We start from the raw sequence: 26,210 nt of genomic DNA, 5'->3' as shown, positions 1-26,210 counted from the left end.
CCACCCCCAAATGGTGTTTCCCATTCTTGGTTTGCCCATATTTTGCATACAACTTTGTTGTTTTGAATAGTAGCTCTTGTACGATCCTGTATGGGTCACCTCCTACAGCCTGCCCCCGCTCCATTGTGATGGAAATCGTGAAACTAGCTACAAAGGGGAGGGGTCTCAGAGCTATTTCATGGGAGACGATCCTCAAAGTGACTGGGTATGGCTGGCAAGGCTAGATTTATTTTCCTGAAACCTCTTATGGCACTTTTCCACTAGTCTCGCTTCAGCCCGGCTCGGCGCGGCGCGGCGCGGCTCGACGCGGCTCCACCCGTCTGTTTTTGCACAGCCAGATGAGAAGTGGGGGGGTGGGGTGAAGCGGCTGTGACGTACTCGATTGCGCAACCCCTTTGTTTGTGTCGGCGGAGATGAGAAATCAGCTGGAGCCGGGAGCGGCTGAGAAAAAAACAGCCCGTCTACATCGCTTTTTTAATTTTCTCGACAGCCACCAGGTTTATGAACATCTGCACCTCAGAGTTGGATCACCAAACAGACGTTTGTGCTGTATAATAAAATCGCAGCGAGTCGCCTCGCGCTGACTCCCGCTTCCTTATTCAAACGTTTGACGGGCCCGCCCCCCGACCAATCACTGGCGAGGAGGGTGGTGACCTCAGAAATAGTCCCGGCTCAGCCCACATAGAACCTCGCTCGAAAGGTTACAGAAAAATGTATCGGCTTGGAGCGGCTCTACCCGTCTCAGCCCTAGTGCAAAAGCGCAAAACGGGTAGAACCGAGCTGAGGTGGTACCAGTGCGAAAGGGCCATTAGGTTCATTTAGTTCAATCTTTGCTGTACAGTATTTCCAGTTTTAATTACTAGTGTTGTCACTTGTGTGTTTAGTTAATTGAAGTACTTTGTTCCCCCATGTCCTCATTTTGTCTCATCAGCCATCATGAATATATATTTTCTTGCCTTCCCTTTCTTTGCTGCTAGTTTGTTGTCTCTCTACTTGTCTTTCTGCTGGTTTATGTTTCCAGCTTTTAGTTTTGGATATCCTCCCTTGACACTGCTTCAGATTTGAGTAACAGATATTATTATTATTATTATTATCATAATAATAATATCTGTTACTCAGCCTCCTGATTTCCTGAATTTGGCTCCTGCATTCCGGACCGCATGGTCAGTAAGACATTACTACCTGATGAAAACCTCACCACAGGCCCACTCTACCACAACACCAGCATGTAGGCTATGCTTCACCACTGGAAAAAGCAAGTCTGTGAATAAAATGATCATCAAAGCCAGAGAAATGCACACCTTTGCAAAGTATCATGAGTCCTGCAGTTTCTCACAGACTGAGTTTTTTTTTGTTCCACAGCAACACCAGGAATACAGCCAAGTCTGCCACTTTCCAGATGGAGGCTGGCCTTCTAAATAATGACTAGCTCTAAAGGTTGCATTAGAATATTTGTGCTACAGTGTTTACAGAAGTGCTGATCTCTACATGAGTAGAGTTATTAAACACTGATCTGTTCTGTACATTCACCTAACCGCCTCGCCTGTCAGTCTCAAATAATTCATCTTCAAATGACTATCAGAATACTACCTAAACATGTTCTGTCATCCAGTTTTGAAGGTTATCTTAATATCATTGATTTCCAAACTATAATATCCTGAAATTGCATTGTTTTTTTTACTTACATGTAGTATAAGTGCGTAAAATTGACATCATTGTTCCCATAAGCGTATTTATACAGCTCTAAGACGACCTCTTTTCCTCCATCCTCCATTTTTCTCACAGCAATCCCTCACTTCTGGTTACAGCCCTCTAACACACACACACACACACACACACACACACACACACACACACACACACACACACACACACACACACACACACACACACACACACACACACACACACACACACACGCAAAAAGAGCATGACTTTCTACGCAGCAGCCTCTTCCTCAAATAGAAAATGTGCACTAAAACATGACAGCACTGGCGGCTAGTCTCCAAGAGCAGCCCGACTCTCTTTGGCCTAGATTCTTTCAAATCCGCTCTGGAAGTGCCTGCGTCCTCAGCTGCACTGCCAGCCTGCCAGAGAGTGAGTGAGCAAGCCATCTGGCTGCACAGCACATCAAATCCCAATCTGTGTTAATTTGAGTGTTATGGGTCTTTGTTTATTTTTCAAATAAATGAAAAAAGAAGAGGAAAGGGGGGGGGGGGGGATGTTTAACTCTGAATTACTGTCCCTTTTGTAGTTAATCCTGTGCTTTTGCCAAAGTTTTTTTTTTGCAGACGTGCTGGATGCCAGGCACCCTGCAGGTTTACTGTTGAAAATTACATGTGCCCAACTAGACAAGGAAAAAGATTTGATATATCTGCCAAACAATAATGCTTTTCAAATTCTTCTACTGCATGAGCACTATTCTTATGACTAAAACAGAGTCTGACCTTTGCAGAAAGAAATCATTTTGTGGTTCAAAGTTACAGTCAGTTTACTGTCCATTCTGAAAGATGGATGACAAAAAGAGACATTTTCAAATCGATCCAGCACTATTTCATACATAACAGCAACATTACAACTTATTACAGAAGTATTTGCTGCCTCTCTGTTTTTCTTTTCTATCCCCTCCTTGTTCCCTGTCTTACTCTCACACACACATTCACACACACACACACACACACACATGCCACCCACCCCGACACATGGTGTGTTATGCAATGGGTGATGCCTAATTACCACTGACATCGCGGAGACTGTTCACTGCGAAATTAATCATGACACAGGCGTCAGCTTTTGATATTTTTTTCCGCCAAGTGCTATGAGCCCCTACCAGCCGATGTAATTAATAAACCAAATGCACACAAATTTTGATTAGAGGCCGACAATGATGTCTTAATAATAAGCAGGCACTTTAATAAGTAATGCCAGGTGCCACGGAGTTGAGATAAGAGGAGGGGTGAAGGCTGTTAAAGAGGAAGGGAAGAGGAATCAGAAGTAATTATTTAAGTATCAGGGTAAGTAAAGCTGTTTATAGCTTTGACCTTGAAGAGTTTGGGGCTTTTGTAGGTAGTTAATGATAAAGGAAACTCTGTCTTATGAGTGTGTGAATGTGTCCCCATAGAAAACACATTTAAATGGCTGAAAACACTATTGCTCTCTGAGGACTACATAACGATTTATAATCGCAGGATTGTACAAGGAAGCACTTACAGTACATCCAATCATGTATAACATGAATAGTTGCTTTCGCGTTCACAGGAAACCCTGCTGTTACTTTATTATTACAAATAGATGAACTGAGACTCCAGAAACACAGCCCACCCATATCTGGCATAAATAATGTGACATGCAGCTCATCAGCGCACAAACCTCTACAAGAGCAACTGCTCATTTCTGGAGGTTTTCGCTGCCTCGGTGGCAGATGATCATACGCCAAGCAGTCGGGGAAGGATGCAGGCTAATTGATCTGACATCTCGATTTTTGGGTATTTACCTCTAATAAAGCCAGTGTTTTGGACAGAGCAGACATACATTTGAAGTGCACAGGGCTTCTCGGATGGAAGGTGGTTCGCATTAGCTTTTTCAAGTTATTTCCAGTAATTATTTAATATAATTTCAGGCATGTGAGGTTTTACACCTCAGCTTCAGCTACTGTGCTCCCATTTCCTCTAAGGCTCACGTACCTCTCTAAAGTGAGAATTAGAGTTCAGAGCAGACAGATGACAGACATGTCAACATGATATACGCGTCTCTCGATTTAGTTGTTGGTTTGTTATCATGATACCAGTTATGTTGCATATGAAAATCCAAACATGAACGTAATACTGATAGCAAACAGTACTGCTAGTTCGGATGATTGGGATTGTTTTCATTCATTGCTTTGATTGTTTGTACAATAATTGCACTCAGTATCTAACCTGCTTTCCTAGTTATTTTGAATAAATAATCAGAAGACATTTACATGTTAACACAAGCCGCCAGAGACCCAGCGTTACCGTACATGCACCACAGTTATCTTGAGATGGGATTTATGTTTGCAACTGAAAACTCCAAATTATATTTCACCCTCGCCAGAATGTAACCTTTATAATGTCACACAAATAGTGAGCGAGTGCATCGGAGCAAAGGTGGCTTCGCTAATCCTCTCTCCTGCTGTTGTCTGGTCTCTCCTGTTTACTGTATCACTACGTTGAGTATCGAGCCGAGTGACAGATGGAGCCTGGCTGCTTCTCTGACCACTGTTTTGACGAGCTCGCTATCGCAGGGCCTCATCTGTCCTATTTGCTTTACTCAACAACACTGGAAGCAACATCAAAATGAACCTACAGGCATACAGTCATAAGGAGTGTAGAATCCCATCAAGTCCTTGCTGAGCTATCCAACATTTACAGTGATTTTACAAGTGTAAGTTGTGTATTTACGATGCTGTGAATGGCTTTGTCAAATTTGTGTCCGTGTGAAGACTTACAGGCAGGGTAAGCCATTTCTGGATGATTTCCCACCTGTTGATATTCGAAACAAAACATCAGCAAACACAGGAAGCTCTAGCTCCTCCCCCCTCCTCCCTGCAGTACTCTCTGGGAAAACAAGCCCTATTATAAACACTCTCAAGCTTTCCCCTTGTTGGTGATTGGCAGGAGCAGTGTTTGCTGTGGTTGGAGGAGAGGGGGGGGCAGGCTGCCCTCACTTTGTTTGTTTGGTTTGTGAAACCAGGGCTCTTTTTTTGGGACGGTGAGGCGATATATATGGAAGAGTATAGGGCCACTGCAAAAAAAATACAATTCTGAGAAAAAAGTCAGAATTCTGACTTTATTATCAGAATCCTGAAATTAATGTCAGAATTCTGAGAAAAGTCAGGCATAACTTTTTTTTCCTCAGAATTCTGACTTTTTTTTCTCAGAATTGTATTTTTTTTTTCCCAGTGGCCCTATACTCTTCCTTAGAGATATTCATTGAATGTGACGAAAGGTTTTCTGGGTTTCAACTGCATAGAATCACCTACCCTGTCTTTAAATAGGATAAGTAAATTAACCAAAATGCAGAAAATTGTATATTATTTTAAACATTTAAAGGAATATTTGTTATTATTTTTGTTTCAAAAAAGTATAGAACGCAATGTAGGAAAGAGCACCATACATACTAAATGTTTGACACCCTTAAGAATTTTGAGCTCTGAGTAATGTTTAGGAACGGTGATGTCAATTACAACGCTTTCACAATACGCTGTTGCCATAAACCGTGTCTCATCAAAACCCCATCTTATCCCGTATTCCTACAGGCAACTGCAGAACTTTCAATATTCAAAGAAACGACTTCATGAAGGCTATGGAAAAGACAGTAAAGTGTTTTAGAGAGCCAATTTCTATAGTTTGTGATTAAATTTTAAAGAGCTTGGAGGTAACAGAAACAGTGAAGGTAAAGTTAAGAGTTAAGACTGAAGTCTGGAAGAAATCATGTGGCAAGAGCACCTTGCAAGACTTTAAATCCAAACCCCAGCTTTGCTGAAAAAAAGGAAAAGAAACTTCATGAGGTTTAGCAGACTCTGGAGGGGTGGTACACAGTTCAGTGCAGACACACCTGCAGTTTTACCCTTATATGACCCTCAAACCATAAGTTTGACAAATGATATATACACAAGCTTGTTGCATTTTGGAAATAAGTGAGAGTAGGTTCAAAGAAAAAGCTTGGCAAAAGAAACAGAATGCAGACGTTAATGTGTACGAGCAGACTTGGTCATGTCTGAGGCTTGTTGATTTCAGTAGCAACATGAAAAGAAGACTCATATAAACAGTGACTAGGTTGATTGTTTTTTAAAATTATGAGATGGTAGAAATCAATATGATTAATAACATCTATGTGAATGCATGAATGCACTTACAGAAAGTCCATTCAAAATAATCACTTACATCAATTCTAATTATTAATGCTCTGTTGCCTGAAGCTTTTCTTCCATAACGAACCTGCTTACAATGTCAAACATACTTGTTCCCATAGCAACCGTGTTTAAAATGTAGTATATTTGCACATCCGAGCTTCATGGCCAGAAGCCTCATCCTAGAGTGAGGTCATTCACTTTGTGTTCAAAATATGTCATCATTGTACTTACTTGAAAACAGAAGCAGCAAAACAGAAATAAGAACAGAATTAAATTTGAACAGCACTTATTTACAAGGAAATAATTGAATGTGGAAGTTGAAACAAGCCTATGACACAGGTTAGACGTTGGTGGGAATTATGATGAAATCTCACATATGCCATAATATCATTCAAGTCATCTTCTGGCGGGACCAGGAGGATCAAAGCACTTCTTCACTAAGAGGCATTTATTAAATGAAGAAAGAAAATCTGTTGAATCTGTTATTAATATGCGTCCACGATATTTGCATTTTGTGGCCCACAGTTTCACTGTTCAGATGTATTCTCCGCTTTTACCAGTATTTAAAGTCACCTGGGGCAAGTTGTATAATTAATGTGTACACACAAAATGATGCATGCACCTTCTTTGCTTTTTTTAATACAAACTGCCATTCACAAAAGACTGATTGTAGGAGTGTGAGTTCTTACATATGGCTTTTCAGATAAAGCCATGCCTCATGTGCTGCAATAGAAATGAGCATCATGGTGAAAGAGAATTTGACATCATAAAAGGTTTATCAGAGCCTGCATTCCTAATAATCACTCATTATTTAAAGCGTTGTTGTGATAAGCGTGAAAATGAGGCAGGAGAGGTTGGTGGTGGAGTATCATGATTGTAAAACCCTTCAACCAGAGAACCCTGGCTTTAAGGCTGCAGGCGTTCATGATTTAATTAGCTATGTGTCACTTTTCTTATCAGTGTTTATTTTACTATGTTTAGGAGAAATAAAAATTGATACCAACCAGGCACCTCACTGACATCTTTTGTAATACAGCATGTAAAAATACTAACCTTTCACAGAAGGTGGGGCGTTATCACCAACACCTGTGGGAGACCCATAACACCCTGGGGACAACAGACATTTTCACACACTAACAAATGAAACTTGCCAGACAATGTGCAAACAAGTTATGTCTGCCCCCCTACCCACCAATTTTCTTCACAGGAAGTGATTCTTCAGTCTTTCTCACAACTGGAGGGAGGAACATCCTGCAAGAGATACCGTTTGAAAATTTCCGCATTGTTTAAATCATGTTAAAAGTAGCCAATGATGCCTTCTATAAATGTATAATGATGATTGGGTTGATATCACATGTATTTGGTACACTTGCTACCAGTTTATGAGATAAAATCAATTTCCACCCAAAAAATTCCAGGAAACTCGCAGCTGTATTTACACATGGGTTACTACTGGTGGCCTTGTAAAGAAAAATCAATGGAATTATTGTGTTAATAGTCAATATATTTGAAGAGGAGAATTGGAAGGGGAGCTCACATGCAGGGTATAATGATCAGAAATCCAGCAGAAACATGATTAGGAGAACATTTCCCAGACAAATCCCAAATGTGCAACCACATTATCACTTTAGCTGTTTATAATCACCAATAAAAACTGACAATTGAAAGAAGATGGTGGGTACAAACCATTTGCCTCATTGAAACTACTTCTCTAATTGCACATGGGATGGGAACATGGTCTTGTGATGAGTTGATGAGACTTTTGCTTCAGAGTTATCATGCTCCAATTCACCTGTCCCCATGAGGCACAACATGCACCTCTCTGTTATGCGGTTGGCCTTTTCAGCTTCTGTAGTTGTCAGCTACAGTATGTGTCTGAACTAGAGAGGAAGTCTGCTGCTAATCATAGCAATCACTCATCTGAAAGAACCCCTCTTCCCTTCAAAAGACAGCTATATTTAACTCCCATATACAGTATGTTCTGTGTTTTTAGGCAAGTGTGCTTATCGTTGATTTGTCCAAAATGGCAGTGCTTGAAAGCTCAGGGAAATTTGAGGGAGCTGCCTGAACGTTTTACCAATGAGAAAGCCAGTTATCACTGATTTTGGATACGCTGTGATCTGCCATCACCGTCTGAAAGCCCTGTGATGCGAAGCTTAAGTACATTGGTCATGATGTGTTTGCCTGGAATGGCATTATGTACTGCATTAATGGGTGTGGGGAAGTTTGGTTTTATATTAATTATCTTGCTTTTTCTGAAGCAGGTCCCCTTTCATGGGCGATTAACAGGCGGATCAGAGACCTGGGTAGTATTGCTTGATTGACTTTTACTCATTTTACTGCTGCTGCCTTGCTCAGGAATTGGTTATAGGCTTGCTTGGAGGATCCAGAAAAGCAGTGAAGTAGTCCCTCTTTCACAATCTAAATCCCACAAGCAGCCATGTGAAACACTACAGAATGTGACTGACAACTCTACAGATTAAACTGATCATTGGCTTTTGCTGAAGGAAAAGCAAGGTCTATATTGACATCAGTGCCACAAGAGATAGGCGGTAAAATGTAAATAACAGCATAATCCGAATGATGGAGTCAAAACCATTTTTTGTTGATGTTGGTATCTCGGACAGACGGAGGCACATTGTGCACTCTTGCAAGTGCATCAATGGACGTTATCAGTTCACTCTGCTGATCGCATCTAATCTAAGTTTCTGAACAGCAACTTCACCATGTCAGATAGATTTTGAGCAATGTGTTGGAATAAGTTCCTGTTTTCTATTCATGCGTTGACTGTGTCGCGAAGGTTTCTTAAACAATTGTTTTTCTTTTCTGGTACATTACACACTGTCAACAGATGCAATTGGAAACATTATCAGTGTTGAGTATAAAGCCTGGATTATGGTTCTGCGTTACACCAAAGCAGAGCATAAGCCGCTGCCGTGATGCCGTCGTGAACCCTTCGGACTTCTCTGTCACTCCATTTCGCCGCAGTGCAGTACCCCCCGAGAGCGCTAGGGGGGTGCGTTCTTTTCCTGAATCGTTTATCCGACTTTTCCATACGCAGTGAATCAAAGAGATAAGGACAAAGTTTTGTGCAAAAAAACAAAACAAAAAAATCACACACACACGAAGAAAAGAGTGCTGAAAGTTCACGACTGCTTCACGAACCGGAACCGGAAATGCGTTGCTATCAAGCAAACCAATCACAGCCCTCTCGGTGTGTTGGTCTGCGACCTCTTGACGCGTAGTTACAATTTGTGGGAGGTGCGCGTCAGGCACGGCGTGGCCTGCGCCGTGGGGTGCGTGACGCAACCTGCGGTGCACGCTCAGCATCGATTTAACGCAGAACCATAATCAAGCCTTAAGGTGGGAAGACCTGATGTTTACTACTACTACTACTACTACTACTACTACTACTACTACTGTCATTTAGCAGATGCTTTTATTCACTACTACTACTACTACTACTACTACTACTACTACTACTACTACTGTCATTTAGCAGATGCTTTTATTTACTACTACTACTACTACTACTACTACTACTACTACTACTACTACTGTCATTTAGCAGATGCTTTTATTTACTACTACTACTACTAACTACTACTAACTACTACCACTACTACTACTACTACTAACGACTAGAACTACTACTGTCATTTAGCAGATGCTTTTATCTACTACTACTACTAACTACTACTACTACTACTACTACTACTACTACTACTACTACTACTACTGTCATTTAGCAAATGCTTTTATCTACTACTATTACTACTACTCCTACTACTACTACTAACTACTACTAACTACTACTACCACCACTACAACTACTACTACTACTACCACTACTACTACTACTACTACTACTACTACTAACGACTACTACTACTACTGTCATTTAGCAGATGCTTTTATCTACTACTACTACTACTACTAACTACTACTACTACTACTACCACTACTACTACTACTACTACTACTACTACCACTACTACTACTACTACTACTACTACTACTACTAATACCACTACTACTACTACTACTACTACTAATACCACTACTACTACTACTACTGTCATTTAGCAGATGCTTTTATCTACTACTACTACTACTACTAACTACTACTACTACTACTACCACTACTACTACTACTACTACTACTACTACCACTACTACTACTACTTCTACTACTACTACTAATACCACTACTACTACTACTACTACTACTACTACTAATACCACTACTACTACTACTACTACTACCACTACTACTACTACTACTACTACTACTACTACTACTACCACTACTACTACTACTACTACTACTAATACCACTACTACTACTACTACTACTACTACTAATACCACTACTACTACTACTACTACTATTACTAATACCACTACTACTACTACTGTCATTTAGCAAATGCTTTTATCTACTACTATTACTACTACTAACTACTACTACTACTACTACTACTACTACTACTAACTACTAATGTGTTTATCCAAAGTGACTTACATCTGAGAGAACAACACAAGCAAGAAATCATATAGGAGGGTCCAGCTGCATCAGTGCTGGTCAGACTGCTGAGAGTCCAGTTGGACACAGGTGCTGCCATGCTAATGCTAGGGTTTTTTTCTATACTCGTTTATAATTGTAGCCCAATCAATCACAAGTAGTCAGACATCAGTTAGGCAATTTGTTGGCTGAGGCCTGTGCGGCTCCTTGTAAAACTGAACCATGGTGGCAGGAAAAGGTATGTCATGATAAAGTGTTCAAAATCAACTGGTTTTCCACAGTAATTTGATATAAAATGGAATCTGGTTTTCATCTATGTTACTTTAAAAAACAAACACATTGTGTTTACACTGATAGACTATTACAATTCCTCATATCTCTATTGAAAACACCCACAAAAGTGTGAATGTGTACATATACACATTATATATATATGTGTGTGTGTGTGTGTGTATATGTATGTGTATATAAATGTGTATATCTGTATATATATATATATATATATATATATATATATATATATATATATATATATATATATATATATATATATATATATATATATATATATATATATATATATATATATAGGCTATATATACATATATAGAGAGAGAGAGAGAGAGAGAGAGAGAGAGAGAGAGAGAGAGAGGAGGATGAAAATGAAAGATGAAGATGATTATGAGATGGTGTTTTTCGATAAAAGTGTGAAATAATATATTTGTCATGAACTGCAAATTGACAACCTGATGTCATTATATTTGCTTTCTGAAGCTGCAGTAGAAATATTGCTCCACCTAGTGGATCAAGTAGAAATACTCTCCGATTGTCACACAGCTCCGCTGACTGGACCTCCACAGCCTCCTCTCTGTGTGTCCTCGTGGTACTGTATATAAACTACTACGTTATTAGTTAAAGTGTTGTATTGGCCCTGCTCACATAAGTCTCAAGGCTGATTTATGGTTCCGCGTTACACCAACGCAGAGCCTACGGCGTAGGGTACGCGGCGAGGCACACCGTACTTGGCGCGTCGCCGCGTACACCTACGCCGTAGGTTACGCCGTAACCCTACGGCGTAAGCTCTGCGTCGATTTAAAGCAGAACCATAATTCAGGCTTCACTCGTTCAATTGTTTTGTTTGCTTGTTTTCAGAGCTGCCAGCAGGTATGTCGACATCAATCTTGCACCATAAAAAAAATAAACTGAACAAAACCAAAAAAACAACAACTTTGCTTTACTGAAATCAAAGACACCGTCAACGTCACTTGAGTTTTATTTATTTATTTTTCATCCCAGTAAGGTGCTCTATTTCCAGACTGCCTACCTGGCCGTCCGGCCGGCCCTCCCTCCTCCTCCTCCTCCTCCTCCTCCTCCTCCTCCTCTTCCTCCCCCTCTTCACCTCCTCCCCCTCCTCCTCCTCTCCTCCTCCTCCTCCTCCTCCTCGGAGTTTGTGTTGCACTCGTTGCAGTAGGAGGGTCCATGTGCCCAGAATGACGTCGCTCTGACTGCAAGTCCGACCGACTCCTCCGTTTGTTTTTATTACTCTTTTTTTTTTTTTTTTTTTTTTTTTTTTTTTTTTTTTTTGAATGCAGGGACCCAGATTCGTTAATCTGCGAAATATTACGGCCATAATGTGAGGTTATCTGCGGCTGTCGTGCAACCCATCGCCGGTGGTTCGTCCTGTTTAGAAGCGGCGGCTCGCTGTTGAGGATTACTAGTGTTAATGCGCAGCAGACTTCTCCTGCGTGTCTAGCTGTCAAAGTGGAAATGCATTGGAAACCGTGGGAAGAGTGCGCTTGTTGATTGACTTTGCTTGGCTGCTTTTTTTCTGTTTTGGTTTTTTTATTGTTACTATTTTTTTATTTATTTGATTTCTAATTTGTCTTGTGGATTACCGCTGCCCAGCAACACAGCCACCTGACAACTCTGAATGTCGTAATTAAGGTAAGCAAAAGACGGAGCTCTGACTGAACATTTTAATTTGAGCGCTGGCCTGAGAAGAGAGACACCGAAACTCCTCAGTTTTGTCATATAACGAAATACTTGCGTCTCGAGTTTGTTTTGTTATGAGGAGGGGGGGCAATCTAGTAACTTTGATCCAAGACTGTTAGCCCTCTTGTCTGGCTCCCAATAAAACTCTAAAACTTTGGTATAACCTCCTTCATCTGTTTAAGCTACAAAAACAGACACCAATCTGTATTTTGGGGTCATTTTTCACTTAGATTTTCTAATTCTGCAGTTATACGTCTGGCAACAGTGGAACATTTATATAATTTTCAATTCTGTCTAAAATGTGGGCTACAACTAGTTTTTCCACCATGATTCACTGAAACTTCTCGACCAAAACCGTAAAGGCACAGCAAAATAAACATTTACTGCAACAATAAAGCAAAAGCATGCTATTATTTACTTATTTTCTTTAATTCTGTGTTGAAAATGGAGCGAGCTGGAGAAAGTCCCACTATCGAGACAGAGTTACCACGGGTGGGTTATCGTTAAACATAAAACAAGAGGCAATGTCATAAACTAGGAGAGGAATGGTAAAAGATGAATATCTAAGCCTCTCGAAATGTACTCGGGATGGTTTGCATTCAACCTGACTAAGTTTAACTCAGATCATCTTCGCTCCTGGAGCTGTGCGCCGCGGCGTGCACAGCCTGCACCACCGCCTCAAAGCGCTGTCTTATCATTGCATGATGTTTTATTGTTTCACTGTTGTCTGTAATCTTGCTGTTTTTGCACATGATGCAGCCACTTCGCTGCATCAAACACCGTTTCAAGTTGTGTCGCAGCTATGTTGTGGTCGCAAGAGCAATAACTATTGAGTGACAGCTTTCGGCCCAATCCCTGAATGGCCTGATGCAGCTGATGGATTTCTAGCTGAGCTGTCCAATAGACACGCAGTAGAGGTAGGAGTTTAAACGAGAAGCTGTGGCGACGTCACACGGACCAACTATTAACCCTTGCAATGCACTTTTCCTTAAGTTAGATGATCAGATCCTCGGTTGCTCAGTGAAAGAAGAGCTTTATCTCATGCAGAGGAAATGCTGTCAAGATTTGTCTTGAACTACTTTGGATAAAAAAAAAAAAAAAAAAAAATCATTACATTTTTATGAGACAAAGCATGCCTAGATATTTAAAAAAATATTCAATAGAATGCAACAGTTGTCTGAATGTGTCATATGCAATATGAGTTATCTTTAATTTTTTTTAAATAAAGCTATTATAGTTGACCAAAATCCTGCAGTTTTTAAGTTTTCAGTTAAAGTTGAACCTCATCCTTCAATCTAAAGCTGAAATATTACATTTATTTTACACTGATTACCATATTTATGAATTTATAATTCTTTCTTAAGTGGTCTGCATAGAAAGTTAAATTCCTTAACTAAACGTTTGTTTCATATCTGCCAGGTGAATCGATGAGCCAGCAATGGAGACCAAAAGATACCAAAGTTTCTTTGATGGAGATGACACAGAGAACAAATGGTCTCAGGACTCCAGCTCTATGGAGTACTGCTGCGGTACAGAGGATTCAAATCTGACAAGCAGCGAGATCCTGATGGACATAGTCCCCGTCAATTGCCCTGCCGGAAGCCCGGGCACCGCCAGCAAAGACACAAGTTCTAAGAAAAAGGAACAGCCAACGCTTCAGCACAGCCAGAACCAGCCATTTGTTCCCCCCCACTTCAACAACTCTTTGCATGGCCATAAGCAGGAAGCGGACTCCAAGGAGCTTTCTAAGACTGTGGCTGAGTCTATGGGCCTGTATATGAATGCTGCCAGGGAGCCAGACTTTGCTTTTAGCCAGCAGGGAACAAGCCCTGGAAAGCTGTACCCAGGATGTGGACGGCCCCTAGAGGAGAACCAGTGTGGCTCCACAAAGAGCCCCAAGTTGAACCCATTTGGTTTCCAGCAGCCGAGTGGGACTCCCAGAGACTGCCCCGCTGGTGTTCCAGTTAGCTCAGCATCCATGCTGGCCTCCTCTCTGTCTTGCAGTCCCAAGACATCCAGCTCTATTTCCAGTCCTGGAGGCAGTAACAATTTGGTGTCATCTACCACCAGTCCTCCCATGTGCTTTGGACCTCTGTGCTCGTCCGTCAGCAGTCCTGTGAGCCAGACTTCCTGTGCTGCTACTCTAGCCAACATCAAGCGCAGGAATTCAGTCACATGTAGCCCTGTAGAGTCAAGCACAGTTGGCTCACCACCACTCACCAGCCCACTCAATGTCATGAGGTCCCCCATGTCCAGTCCACATAGTATGAGTAGTGTAAGATCCCCTCCGTCCTGCAGCACTACATGTAACATTAGGTCGTCTGTTTCAAGCCCCACAGGTGGCAGCTGCACCAGCGCTGCCAACAACTGCAACACAGTAAGACCCTCCATCTCCAGTCCAGCCGCGGGGGGCACTATGTCTGTCAGCAGCCCACATAATCCCTCCTCAGCTGGTTTCCCTGTGTCTAGTCCTACTGGTGGACTGGGATTGGTGCAGAATGACACGAACAGCCCAGAAGCGGCAGGGCTGACCAGAGACACAGATTTCAAGAATTTTGAGTTCCCCAAGGTAGAGATGGTCGACGGGGAGGTGTTCAGTGTTGGCTTAGACCAGATGGGCATGGTAAAGTATATTAAGAATGAGCCTGGAAGTGACTACAGGAGCATGTGTTTAGGCAGCTCCAAATGTAATGCGAGTAGCACACCTTTTATCACCCATATTAAGACTGAGGCAGACAAAAGTGAGGGGTGTATGAATCAACAGCCCTATGGTGAGCAGTCGCCTTCTCTTGGTCTTTTTCCTGCATCTGACACTACATATCTGTCCCTGCGGAACAACATTGATGAATACAGTCTTTCTGGGATCTTGGGACCCCCTGTTTCCTCTGTGAATGGGAACTACGAGCCTGGCGTGTTCTCCAACAATGTCCTGTCCAAAGGGGTTAAACAGGAGCCCACTGACAGCAGCTATTATCAAGAGAGTAACAGCATGTCCACATCTGCCATTGTTGGAGTAAATGCCAGCGGACACTCATTCCATTACCAGATTGGAGCACAAGGAACAATGTCATTCACGCGGCATGATGTGAGAGACCAGTCCAACCCGTTGTTGAATCTAATTTCACCTGTAACGGCGTTAATGGAGTCGTGGAAATCTCGGCCAGGCATGTCGCAGGGGTCACTGTCAGCGAGAGGTGAAGGATACCCCGGTCAGAACTGCATCGCTGACAGCATGTCAAGGTAAGAGAGATAAACATGTCTCTAGGTGGTGTTTGTTTCTGCCTGTTCTCTGTATAACTTTGTTTTTTCCTTCAGCGTACCTGTCAAAGAGCATGCCTCTAGAGATTCCTATTGATGGAGAGCCAATTTGTTGCAGTCAGACCCATGTTGTCATATCCATATCGGCATTGACGAGTGAAAAATAATAACAGTAACAGCAGGGCTCGGAGACGTAGTGGGATGTTGGCTGGAAGAACAGGAATTCAACAGTAGGGCTCAGGTCACAGTAGCACAAGATCACAACATCCTATTTTTTGAAACTGCCGTCTTTTCTACTGTAACACAGAGGCAAAGTTTACCTCTTATCAGGGGCCGATGCTAAAGTTCGTCAACAAAATTTATTGGCCTGCTATCAGGAGGTCTGGCTAAGACCTTGTGTAATGCAAGTTCTGTTATTATGGGCTCTAGGCCATTAGGAGGGTCATAAATTATGAATGATTGATCACATGCTTTTGTCTCCAAATGAAATGGTGAAATAAACAGCTGATTTTGAGAGGATTTGAGAGTAGGGGGGGCTGTAACGACACATCCAGGCCTAAGGGGAAAAAGGAAAAACTTGTGGTATTTGCCAATCTGGCGAAGTGGAGTTTTGACTGTTGTGCTTTAGTTGTATTCCAGTTTTCTCTTTAAAGGAAGTATATTATCTAAATGATCAATAATAGTCCATTTTAAAACCATAAAAGTAATAAAAGATTACCACAGAAGTAAATCAAAGTAAACAGGAACGTTTATTTACAGGGAATAAAACAATATTTAGTTCCTTGGTTTATGGGGATTTCTCACTCTATACACACACGCACACACTCAGAGTATATAAAATGTGTCTTGGTGCATGTGTTGCAGACATGTTATCTCCCATTTATGGATGGGATGTTGTAAAAAGTTTATAATCTGCAGCTAAGACACCAAATCAGAAATGTCTTCCAGCTTGTTTGCGCAGCTTTCGATAAAAGTCTGACACTTTGTGTAAGACAACTACTGCACGGCTGTATACATGAGCCTGCTCTGCGATGTTGCCATACGCTGCTCTGCCCTGTTTGACTGAGACTCGAGCGTGACAAGTCCGAACTGAGTTTAGCGCAGTGATGTTGCACAGCCTCATAAAATGGAGATTTATTAGCTCAAAAGTTTCCCCTCAGATCTCTCTCTGATTGCCCTGCCATTTTTTTATTTTATAATTTTTTTCTTTTCTTCAGTGCACTTGCTGTCATTTTGGGGACAAATTGAGAGGGAAGAATTGGCAGAAAGTCAGTTTCTTGGCATTTGATCACTGTGTATATACTGTACTTAAGTGATCATCAGCAAACTACTTTATTGCAGCCTGTTAAAACATTGCTGCTGTTGATTTTGCTGCTTACAGTATATGTTTTTAAAAAGACTTTACTGCACACATCTATCATATTCATTGTTATATAATAGATATATAAAAAAAATATGTGTAATCTGATTTGTCTATATATGTCGCCGTTGCCTGAACAGAGCTGGGATGGGCTCCGGCAGATCCCCGTGACTCTTGTTAGGAATAAGAGAGTATAGCTAATGGATCACACTATTCACACTGAATCATAAAGCCACCAATAAGAACATCCACTTGAATTAACTTGTCAAAGTAAAAAAAAAACAAAAAACAACACAACTCTCATCATTAGATGAGAAAAGAGTTTAAACTTTCGTTAAGGACCAAAACACCATGAATCAAAGCAGTTTTGAGTTAGCAGCAAAATAACAATTAATGTTAGCCATGTCAAACTAAACTGCTATTTTAAGCCTCTAACAAGATGCAAAAATGCCATTTGAGAAGCTATAACTCTCCTCCTTTTTGGGTATTTTGACAGTAGTTTACATAATATCAGAAATTGATTTGTTTGACAGCAGCTGGATGGATATTCCTGTACAATACCCCCCTACCTAAATTTTATTCACACTTTTTGCTCGATTTGGTCCCTTAGTAAAATTAACTCCCCTTACAGTCTATTGTTTTCCCCCAAGATTTACTAGTTACCAGATGGATTCTTAGTTTTCCTGAATCAGAGTTTTTGAGAAACTTATCAAATGTTTCATTTTTGTACTTAATATCTTAAACCTGCTGTAGCAGACTCTCCCTGCTCTGTGCCCGTTTCTAGGTTTATTTATACCACAGCGCAGCTTATCATGATTTTTCTATCCCCTCAAATTGACGTGTTTATTCAGTTTTATATGTACAGTACAGTGCCCACTTGTCTGGAGAGTAGATACTCCCGTCTGTGTGTTTGTACATGTGCTATAACAAGGCATGCAGCTCTGCGGAGACTGATACAGCCGTTACCTTGGAGGCGACCCATATGGCAGGAGCCAAAGCAATGTTGACAGGATCACTGCCACCTTGGTCCTAATGAGATCCGGCTTAGCCCTAATGTCAGACAAGATGACAGAAAGAGGAGGGCTCGTGGCAGCGAGCCAGGAAGGGAAGCAGACACGCGCAAACAAAAATATTCATACAATAGATTCATAGAGTACACATATGGCGCACACATATGTGTACTACAACCCCACATCCTAGAAGGTTGGGATGATGTGGAAAATTGATGCGAGGCTGAGTTTTTGGGAAGCAAACATGAGCAAATGATCTCCAGTTTGTCAACAAAAAGACAAGTGAATTTATTTAAAATTGCCCTGCATGTTTTAGATGTTGCGCTGCTCTAACACACCTGGCTCAAATTAGTGGGGCCATTGTCAGATTTGTGAAGACCTCGATGACAAGCTGAAAGTGATCCTATCAGGTGAGTTTGAGCAGGGAAAGGTCTAAACCGGCCATGGCAGCGTGGGAAACGCTGATCTACAGTGCTTAACATCATAACAAAACCCTCCCTAAAAAACAATCAAGCAATCTGGAGGAATTTCACTGCGTAAAAGGCAAGGGAACACATCTAAAATGAACATGGCCATCTGAACTGTAGATTAACTGAGACATGTCATTAATCAATAGATGATATAAGCACATGGACCATGGATTAGTTTTAATCAAGTTTTACAAACTTCCCCTTAAAAATGTTGATTTGCATAAAAGAAGCCACATGTTGACCTCATAAAGAGTTTTTTGGAGCTTAGAGGCATGTAAGATGGAAATGGGCATTGTGGTCAATATTCAACATCCTTTTTTGGAATAATTGTATGCAATAAGTTCAAAAGTGAAGTTTTGTATCTATGCCGTCTTCTAAATGTATGGGGTTGAATCAGTGCCCCTTGGCAAAGGCCATTTATGCTTTTGTCTTGGAGGCTATAACACTTTTATGCAGTCCTGATAATGTGTGCTGAATTATTATTATTTGTTCATCAGCTTGAAATACAAAAAGAGACTTATATTAATAAAAACAAAGTTGACGAGTCAAATCATAAAATAATGTGCTTTCACATGACCATGTGTGTAGTTGAATAAAAATATATGTAGGAACTAGTGTGTTTTTCTGTTGTGTCCCAGCTTTTTCTGATTTCAGCATGTCTAAACAGATACAGAAATGTCTCAAGCAAAATACAAGAAAAGTTTTTTCTTTAAGCAGATACTTTTTCACATTTAATAGCTCAGTTTGAATACAAACGTCCCAAGTGCTGTCCACTTGCAAAACTACAAGGTGTGCCTGCCTACGTCTCAAAGCCCAAAATGTTACGTAATTATTAAAATAAACGCTTTGATCCGGTGAAGTCTCGGATGACAGAGTGTTAAATCCCCTGACTCCTTTTTTTCCCACTTTGTCTCTCCTTGTAAATGGTTTTAATTAAAACATGTCTGCTTATCTTGGAAGTTACTCCGTACAGCATATTTTAACTTAAAAATAGAGGAGAAGAGGGGGGAAAGTACTTTTTGTTTATTTGTTTTCATCTGATGTTTCAGGCTGTGCAGCCTTTTACTAGATACTTTAGTGATGAGTTCTTCTTTCTTCTGTTAAAAATGAGATTTTTGGAATATAATAAAAGTCATTGCATTCCAGGTTAGATGATGTTTATATATATATATATATATATATATATATATATATATATATATATATATATAAATTCTAAAATGACCCACATCAGGGATCTGGATTATATATCCTCACTGCCAAATCTCCGAATCTCTTTTCACCCTATGTAGGGCATTTTTGTGTTGGCTCTCACAGTGATGCCGTACCTCCACAAAACTTGACAGTCCTCTCATCTCATAATTTCATAGTCTGACTAATGATAAAAACTAAAATAGAATCCAAAGATGTATATTATAATTGTATATGCTCTCATTACACGTTTTAGCCTCAACCATACCTGTGTGTGCGGTGGGGGGGCTTTTAGATGGATTGGCATTTTACTTGCTTTTATACTTGAGGACTGTTTCTGGAGCTTGACATTATAAAGAACCAGCAGATTCAAGCAAAGAAAAATGCTTTACACTGGACTCTGGCCAAGTCTCAATGTTCTGCTGAGGGATGAAAAGGCATACTCTTGAGAGAACACTAATAAGACTTTAATTGTATGTTCTTCCACTAAATTAATGGATGGAAATGATTTGATTAATTCAGACACTGCTGGATACTAATATCCAATTAAATCCCAACACCAGGCATGCACAGGGGCTCCCAGTGCATTGTGGGTTCCAGACTAAGAAGCTGGCAGCTGCTTCTTTGGGTGGTGTGAAGGATGTTACAGGTGAAGGTGTTTGGGAATGGTCGGCCCAGCACTGTGGCAAGATGTTGACTTGCATTGCATACAAGCGCTTTAATTATGTGCATTCTCATGAGTGCTGGTGAATATTTAATTATATAGTAGTAATTAAGCGGAGAATATGATAATTTAATTGTGCTAAATTTCATCATAAGCACTATGCTGACAGACTTCAAGTCGCACGTTGATATTTTTCTTGTGTTTGTGTAGCCTTTCTTTCTTTGAGCCATTCAGTCGAAATCAGTCTGTGTGAGTCGTTACGCTGACACAATTTTAGAAAAATTGTTATTCTCGCTTTAGTCCGACTGAAATCCGAGTTTAAACATCTTAGCCCAACTGAGATCGAGATCAAACTTTCAGACCCAGTTAATTAGTTGAAGCTAATCCATGCATGCAAAAGCTACGACCAGACTGGAACAGCCGTGGACATGCCTGACAGGTCCCGCCCTGGGCCGACCCACAAGTACTGAGAGAAGCCAAAATCTGTCAAGTTCATCAATTTTCCTTTCACATTACTGAAATTTCCAAGGCTCGAAGAGTTATTTGTGCAATATCTTCATGACTGTTAATATTGGTTGTTTTGCATACATTGTATTTAGTGTACATATTTTTTGATTGCTGTGGCTCTTTTTATATTTATTTATTTATTTATATTTTATTTATTTTACTGGACCTTGAGGGACAAAGTCTGCCAAATCAAATTCTCATTTGTTTGCACAAACCTGGCGAATAAAGTTGATTCTGATAAAGTTCTCATAAAGTACATTATATTAAACTGGCCAGTCAAACTACAGTTGTAGCTCGACTTAATTGTACAAGTAAACATACTGAATGAAGGGTTCTGTAAGATCACTTTTTTGAGTCCAGGTATTTTTATTGATATCTTACCTGGTTATTGAGTTGGAGTCCTGCCATGCTTTGAGAGCAGGTTTTATAAATGAGTTGATTTGGAGATGAATCACTTTTTGGGAATATTTCCGACTAACGCAACGGTGTAAGATTGGCTCGAATACCATTTTAATGGCCATAGGAGGTTTGGCAGTAGATCACATAAAATATGTTATAGTATTATAGATTCAAAATGATAGCACAAGTAATATATTTTCTTTATAAAATGGTCGTCAAGCAATCATTTATGTCAAAAATAAATTCACTTATACTGAAAATAAGCTATGAAAGTACACAATACAGCATGTACCTCTTGTCGTGATACATTTGGACTGCATAGCTTGTAGGTAGTAGTTGTTATCCTGCATACTTCCAATCTTACACCAACAAGAGTCAAGTGTATGTTGCGTCAGTGTTTACTGCGACTGTTCACATAGTGACTGCTGCGGCGTTAGCAGAGTCTGCTAGCAGCTAGCCTCTTGTTTATTCCATACGAACTATTTGCCAAATGGTTGCTCGCATCCAGATGATGCTGTAAGTACTATTTAGAGCAGCTAGGTGAGTCTTCATGGCTGGCATGCCACCATGGCAGGCCAGATTACAGCTGCATATTTGGCAGAGGGCGTTTGTCTTTTCATTACTCAGTTTAAAGCGTTGGCACGCCGCTGAAGTCTTCCCCATGTAGTCAAGGGTGAACAGCCAAAGTGAACTGAGGCATTACTGCGGGTGACACTCACGGCCGCCACAGAGCGAAAGCTCTATCTGTGTGTGGACAACCACAGATTGCATTAGAGTTTGTTCTTTTTCCACATTTTAACAGTGCTTTAACAATAAAAACTATTTGAGAGACCGCTATCTATCTATCTTAAATTCAGCTTTGAGCTCAAAAACTTCCTAATTGAATGAATCCGCAGGGGTTCAACTTGTTGGGAAGAGAGACATTTATGTGGTCACTATATGGACTTTTATAGCTTCTTTCAAAAGACAATAAAGTCTTTATGAGTGTACAAGTGTTATTTTGCTTGACTAGACTCATGTCAGAAGGATTTTTATATACGTATGCATCACACGAAGAAAAGAAAAAAAGGTTTGCCCTTTAAAAAAATTAAACTAATTCTGTCTTTAGGGACCTCGGAAAATACTTTGCTGAGTGTGAGCTGGAGGCTATGTAGAACACAGTCGAAAGGTATAAATAGTAAAAATCTGTCCAAGTAGTAACATTTTACTGTCTGCAGCTATTAAGATTTTAAAATGTGTCCTTAATTTTAGCTTTATAAGATAAAAACTTGCACTGTTGCAGAGGCAGTGGAAATATGATAATATTGGACAGGGGTACACGGGCGTCTCATCTGTTCAGGCAGGATGTGGTTAATCTTGAGCTCATTATAGATCTCATAATGCTTCTTCAGAGAAGTAGCTTAATACTATCATGCGATTAATAATAACTGCATAATGGTTTTATGGACTCATGTGAGGATGCAGTTTGCTTTTTCAGCGGGAAGACAAACAAATAGACGCCAGTTGTTGTGGATTGTGTCCTATGGATATTCTCAATTTGATCAGAGTGATTGATGGTGTTCACAATCCCTGGAGCAGTGGGCTCATACGTCAGTTGATAATATAGAGCGCTTCGTTAAAGTCTTGAATCATTTTCACAGTTTATAGGCTTGATGAAATTTTATTGATTTACCAGAAATCACTCAATTATCGTGAGAATACACACAGCACATCAAAAAGACTGGGAGAATGTAGTATTGTGCAGAATCACTTTGGAGTTTATCAAGACCACCAGTTTGCCTCTGCAGTATTTTCGGGGGATTTTACTGTAGTTTCTTCACTGCCAGCCGTTACACCTTGCCGTGCAGCAGTTCCTTCCAGCAAGTAATTGTCCCCTGTGTGGGTTTCTAGGCTGCACGCTCACATGAGCCGTGTTTACTGCACCCGCAGAGCTTACAGCAGTGGAGATTTCCGCAGCGGAAGAGTGAAACGTTTCAAAGATGGCAGAGACCAAAATCCAGTTAACAGAAGGGCGATTATTGGGATTCATTTCATTAACCATGTGTAAGTTGGTTTCTGTGTGATGGATAAATCAATTAACTACAAAAGCTTCATAAAGTTACGTTACAATGTTTGGCCTATATAGCTGAGATGCCTTAAAATCTATTTATTCTGTTTTAATAGGAAAGTAGTGGGCAATCTCAAGTTATAGAGAGACAAATGGTCAACCCCGTCAGCCTTTTAGCTTTTCTGTCCAGTTCAGTTTTGCAAGCACTGAGATGCACAATACACTTACTTTTATTCAATTACGGTCATGTTGATTTCATTTGTACTAATGCCAGAGGAGGATAGTTGCTATAACCTCTTTAATTTTGTCAACATTTCTTTGACTTCTTCCAAAACAGGACAATGACATTAAATACAGGATATAAGAGGAGCACAGATGAGATTAAGATATTTACATTTATCCTTTTCTTTTAGGCTGTGAGGGCAAAATGAGATTCGGGAATATGCATATGGCTTTCAGTAACTGGGGTGAAGTTAATGTAATTGTTTTTTTGTCTTTTTTAAAAAAAACAAGGAAGATACTGTTTGGCACAATGACCGGATGCTTTTTTTGCACATAAAAAGAAGTCATGTTAAAAGTCTCTCCTCAGCCTCCCCCCACACAAAGACGTGGACGCGCACAAACGAGCACGCAGCACTGCCGCAGACTACAAAACGACAATACCTCACATTCTAGGTCGGACTTCACACTCCAATAAAAGTGTAGTTTTCACTGGCCGACGCTCCGGGGATTTAAAATGCTTCCCTTGTCCTCATCTGAACTTCTTCCTGAAACACAGGCTGGTGACGGAGGGCCAGATTTCCACCAGGACCAGGCCTGTAGCTGGAGCGCTACTCTACTGTTACCTACCGCTGACATTCCCTTCTGTTGTTGAGGTTATTAACAAACTGCATAAAGGAGGCTGAAACTGAATACCAGGGCTGCAACAAAGCATAGTGCATGCTTCTGTGTGTTGATGAATGCCCTGATTTTTATTGTGGGCTGCTTGTGTGAATAGCCGTGGTTGAATGGCAGTCTTTTGTACAGCGCAGACTTTGTTTACCTATCATGCAAGGAGTCTTAGAAATTTCTCTCAAGAAGTATCGAAAACCTCCTACTTTAGTCGTTCGTACAGAGGTTTTCTGTGTCAGTGATACCGATAAACAAAAGCTGGACTGAGTAGTATTTCACATGAAAAAAAAAAAAACTGTACTGGAATAAACTTAGTTTATTAGTTGAACATTCATGCTGAGCAATAAAAACGTTTGCATCTATATTTGATTTTACACTCGATACACTCGACTGAGTAAACAAGGCACGCCTTTATCGTGTTTTTTATAGGAGCCTGCCCGAGTGGTCATGCCTAAGCGCTTAAGCCCAGTCTTTGTCTTCATCTATAGAGAGGATGACATAAAGGAAGACACTTCCAAAAAAAAATGCTAATAGTTTAAAAGGTTCCCAAAGTAGGTCATGCATAATTGGCTGTAATAAGGTGAAGTGTGTGTTTGTGTGTTTTGGTTTGGTTCGGTTTGTGTGTTTTGGGGAGTGGTGAGGGCTAAAGGAAAGACTCTTGCGCCCTTTAACCCTCACCACTCCAAAAACCTTTACAACAGCAGGCACTAACTATGAACTGAAACATAAAAAATGGTTTAATTCAAAATGTTGAGCCTTTTTAGGTTGCTCTTGGGTGCTTTAATGCGGTTACATTAGCATAAATTCATTTTAGTCATTTTTTGGTTTAATTTTTTTGATGCATTGATTTTTACGCTGCTACTTCTGTTTATTTGCTCACAGAAAATGTTCAGTATTTCTATACATTTGAATTTAAAGTCTTAGATAATAAAACTTTATTGTCACATCACACGTAATGTCTGTGATTGCTTGTATACAATGATGTCCCGAGGTAGTTTCTCCTCCATCCGTTGTCACTCCTTCTCGGAACTTAAAGCAGAATCCAGGTGACCCGGACTCATTTTTGTATCAAAGTGGGAAAGCATTAGGACGGCTCATCAGACCTGTCCAAGTTGCAGAAACTCCCAGGATACCTCCTGCACATTTTCTTAGATTATCCAAGAAAACGCACATTTACTGGGTGTCTTCTGCTTTGCTGGAGGGAAAAACGCTAAATGATTTGTGTGTCCTTTGTCAAGTATTTAGTTGAATCCATAAAGCACTGTTACACAGAATCCCTGCTATTTAGGATTTGGCTCCTCCAGGGGCACAAATCACGTATGTAGCCCTGAAGCACCCAATGATACATTAACCCAAATAGTAAAAGGAAGCTTATAGAGAGCAAAACACAGCTCAGGGAAAAAAAGATAATATATTATGAACCTGTTGCAACTGTGAGAATTTGCTGAAAAAGGGCAAATGTGTGTGTGTTTTTTTTCCAGGAAGTTCAATATTATCCCAATTTCAGTAGTTCTGTGGAGGTAAAAAGAAAAGCCATTAAAATGTCAGTGTTTAAATTGCAAAGAAAATAGCAAAAAAAATAAAAATTCTCTCTTCACCTGGGGTTGTGTCTAGTCATGTAGAGACTTCTAGTTTCATCCATTTATTGTCTATACCCAATTTATCCTGTTCAGGGTTTCAGGGAGTTGGAACTTATCCCAGCTAACAACAGATAAGAGGCCAAGCACAGAGATAAACAACTGTGCATGCTCACTCCCTTACCCACACTGATTAAAGTAACACGTATTTGTTGACACGCTTCCATTAAAGAAAGAAAAACCTACAGTGGTCAGTGAAATAAGCTGAAACTGACAAATGACTATAGTCTTAGTTGATAAAAAAGTAACTGAAAATTGACTAATTTAAGTCAAAATATTCCTTTTGAATTGTAGTTCAAAAGAATAATAATTAAAAAAAAAAAGATTGGAAATTTTGGTTTGACCGTAGTGATGTGTCAAACCAAAGTGTGTGTTGTAATTAGC

The 26,210-nt window shown here is 40.3% G+C and overlaps 1 protein-coding gene across 1 annotated transcript in view; it reads left to right on the top strand.

The window, feature by feature from the left end:
* Positions 1-12,001: 12,001 nt before the first annotated feature.
* The window catches only part of nr3c2 (nuclear receptor subfamily 3, group C, member 2), a 90,020-nt gene continuing 75,811 nt past the window's right edge, over positions 12,002-26,210 (top strand). The window contains exons 1-2 of the mRNA XM_061718415.1: positions 12,002-12,344; positions 13,812-15,632. Coding sequence (XP_061574399.1) covers positions 13,831-15,632 — 1,802 coding nt within the window. The 5' untranslated portion in view covers positions 12,002-12,344; positions 13,812-13,830. The remainder of the gene's footprint in view (positions 12,345-13,811; positions 15,633-26,210) is intronic.

The sequence above is a fragment of the Cololabis saira genome, chromosome 1, assembly GCF_033807715.1.
Source record: "Cololabis saira isolate AMF1-May2022 chromosome 1, fColSai1.1, whole genome shotgun sequence".
Classification (NCBI taxonomy): domain Eukaryota; kingdom Metazoa; phylum Chordata; class Actinopteri; order Beloniformes; family Belonidae; genus Cololabis; species Cololabis saira.
This window is presented reverse-complemented; position numbering and strand designations above follow the sequence as displayed.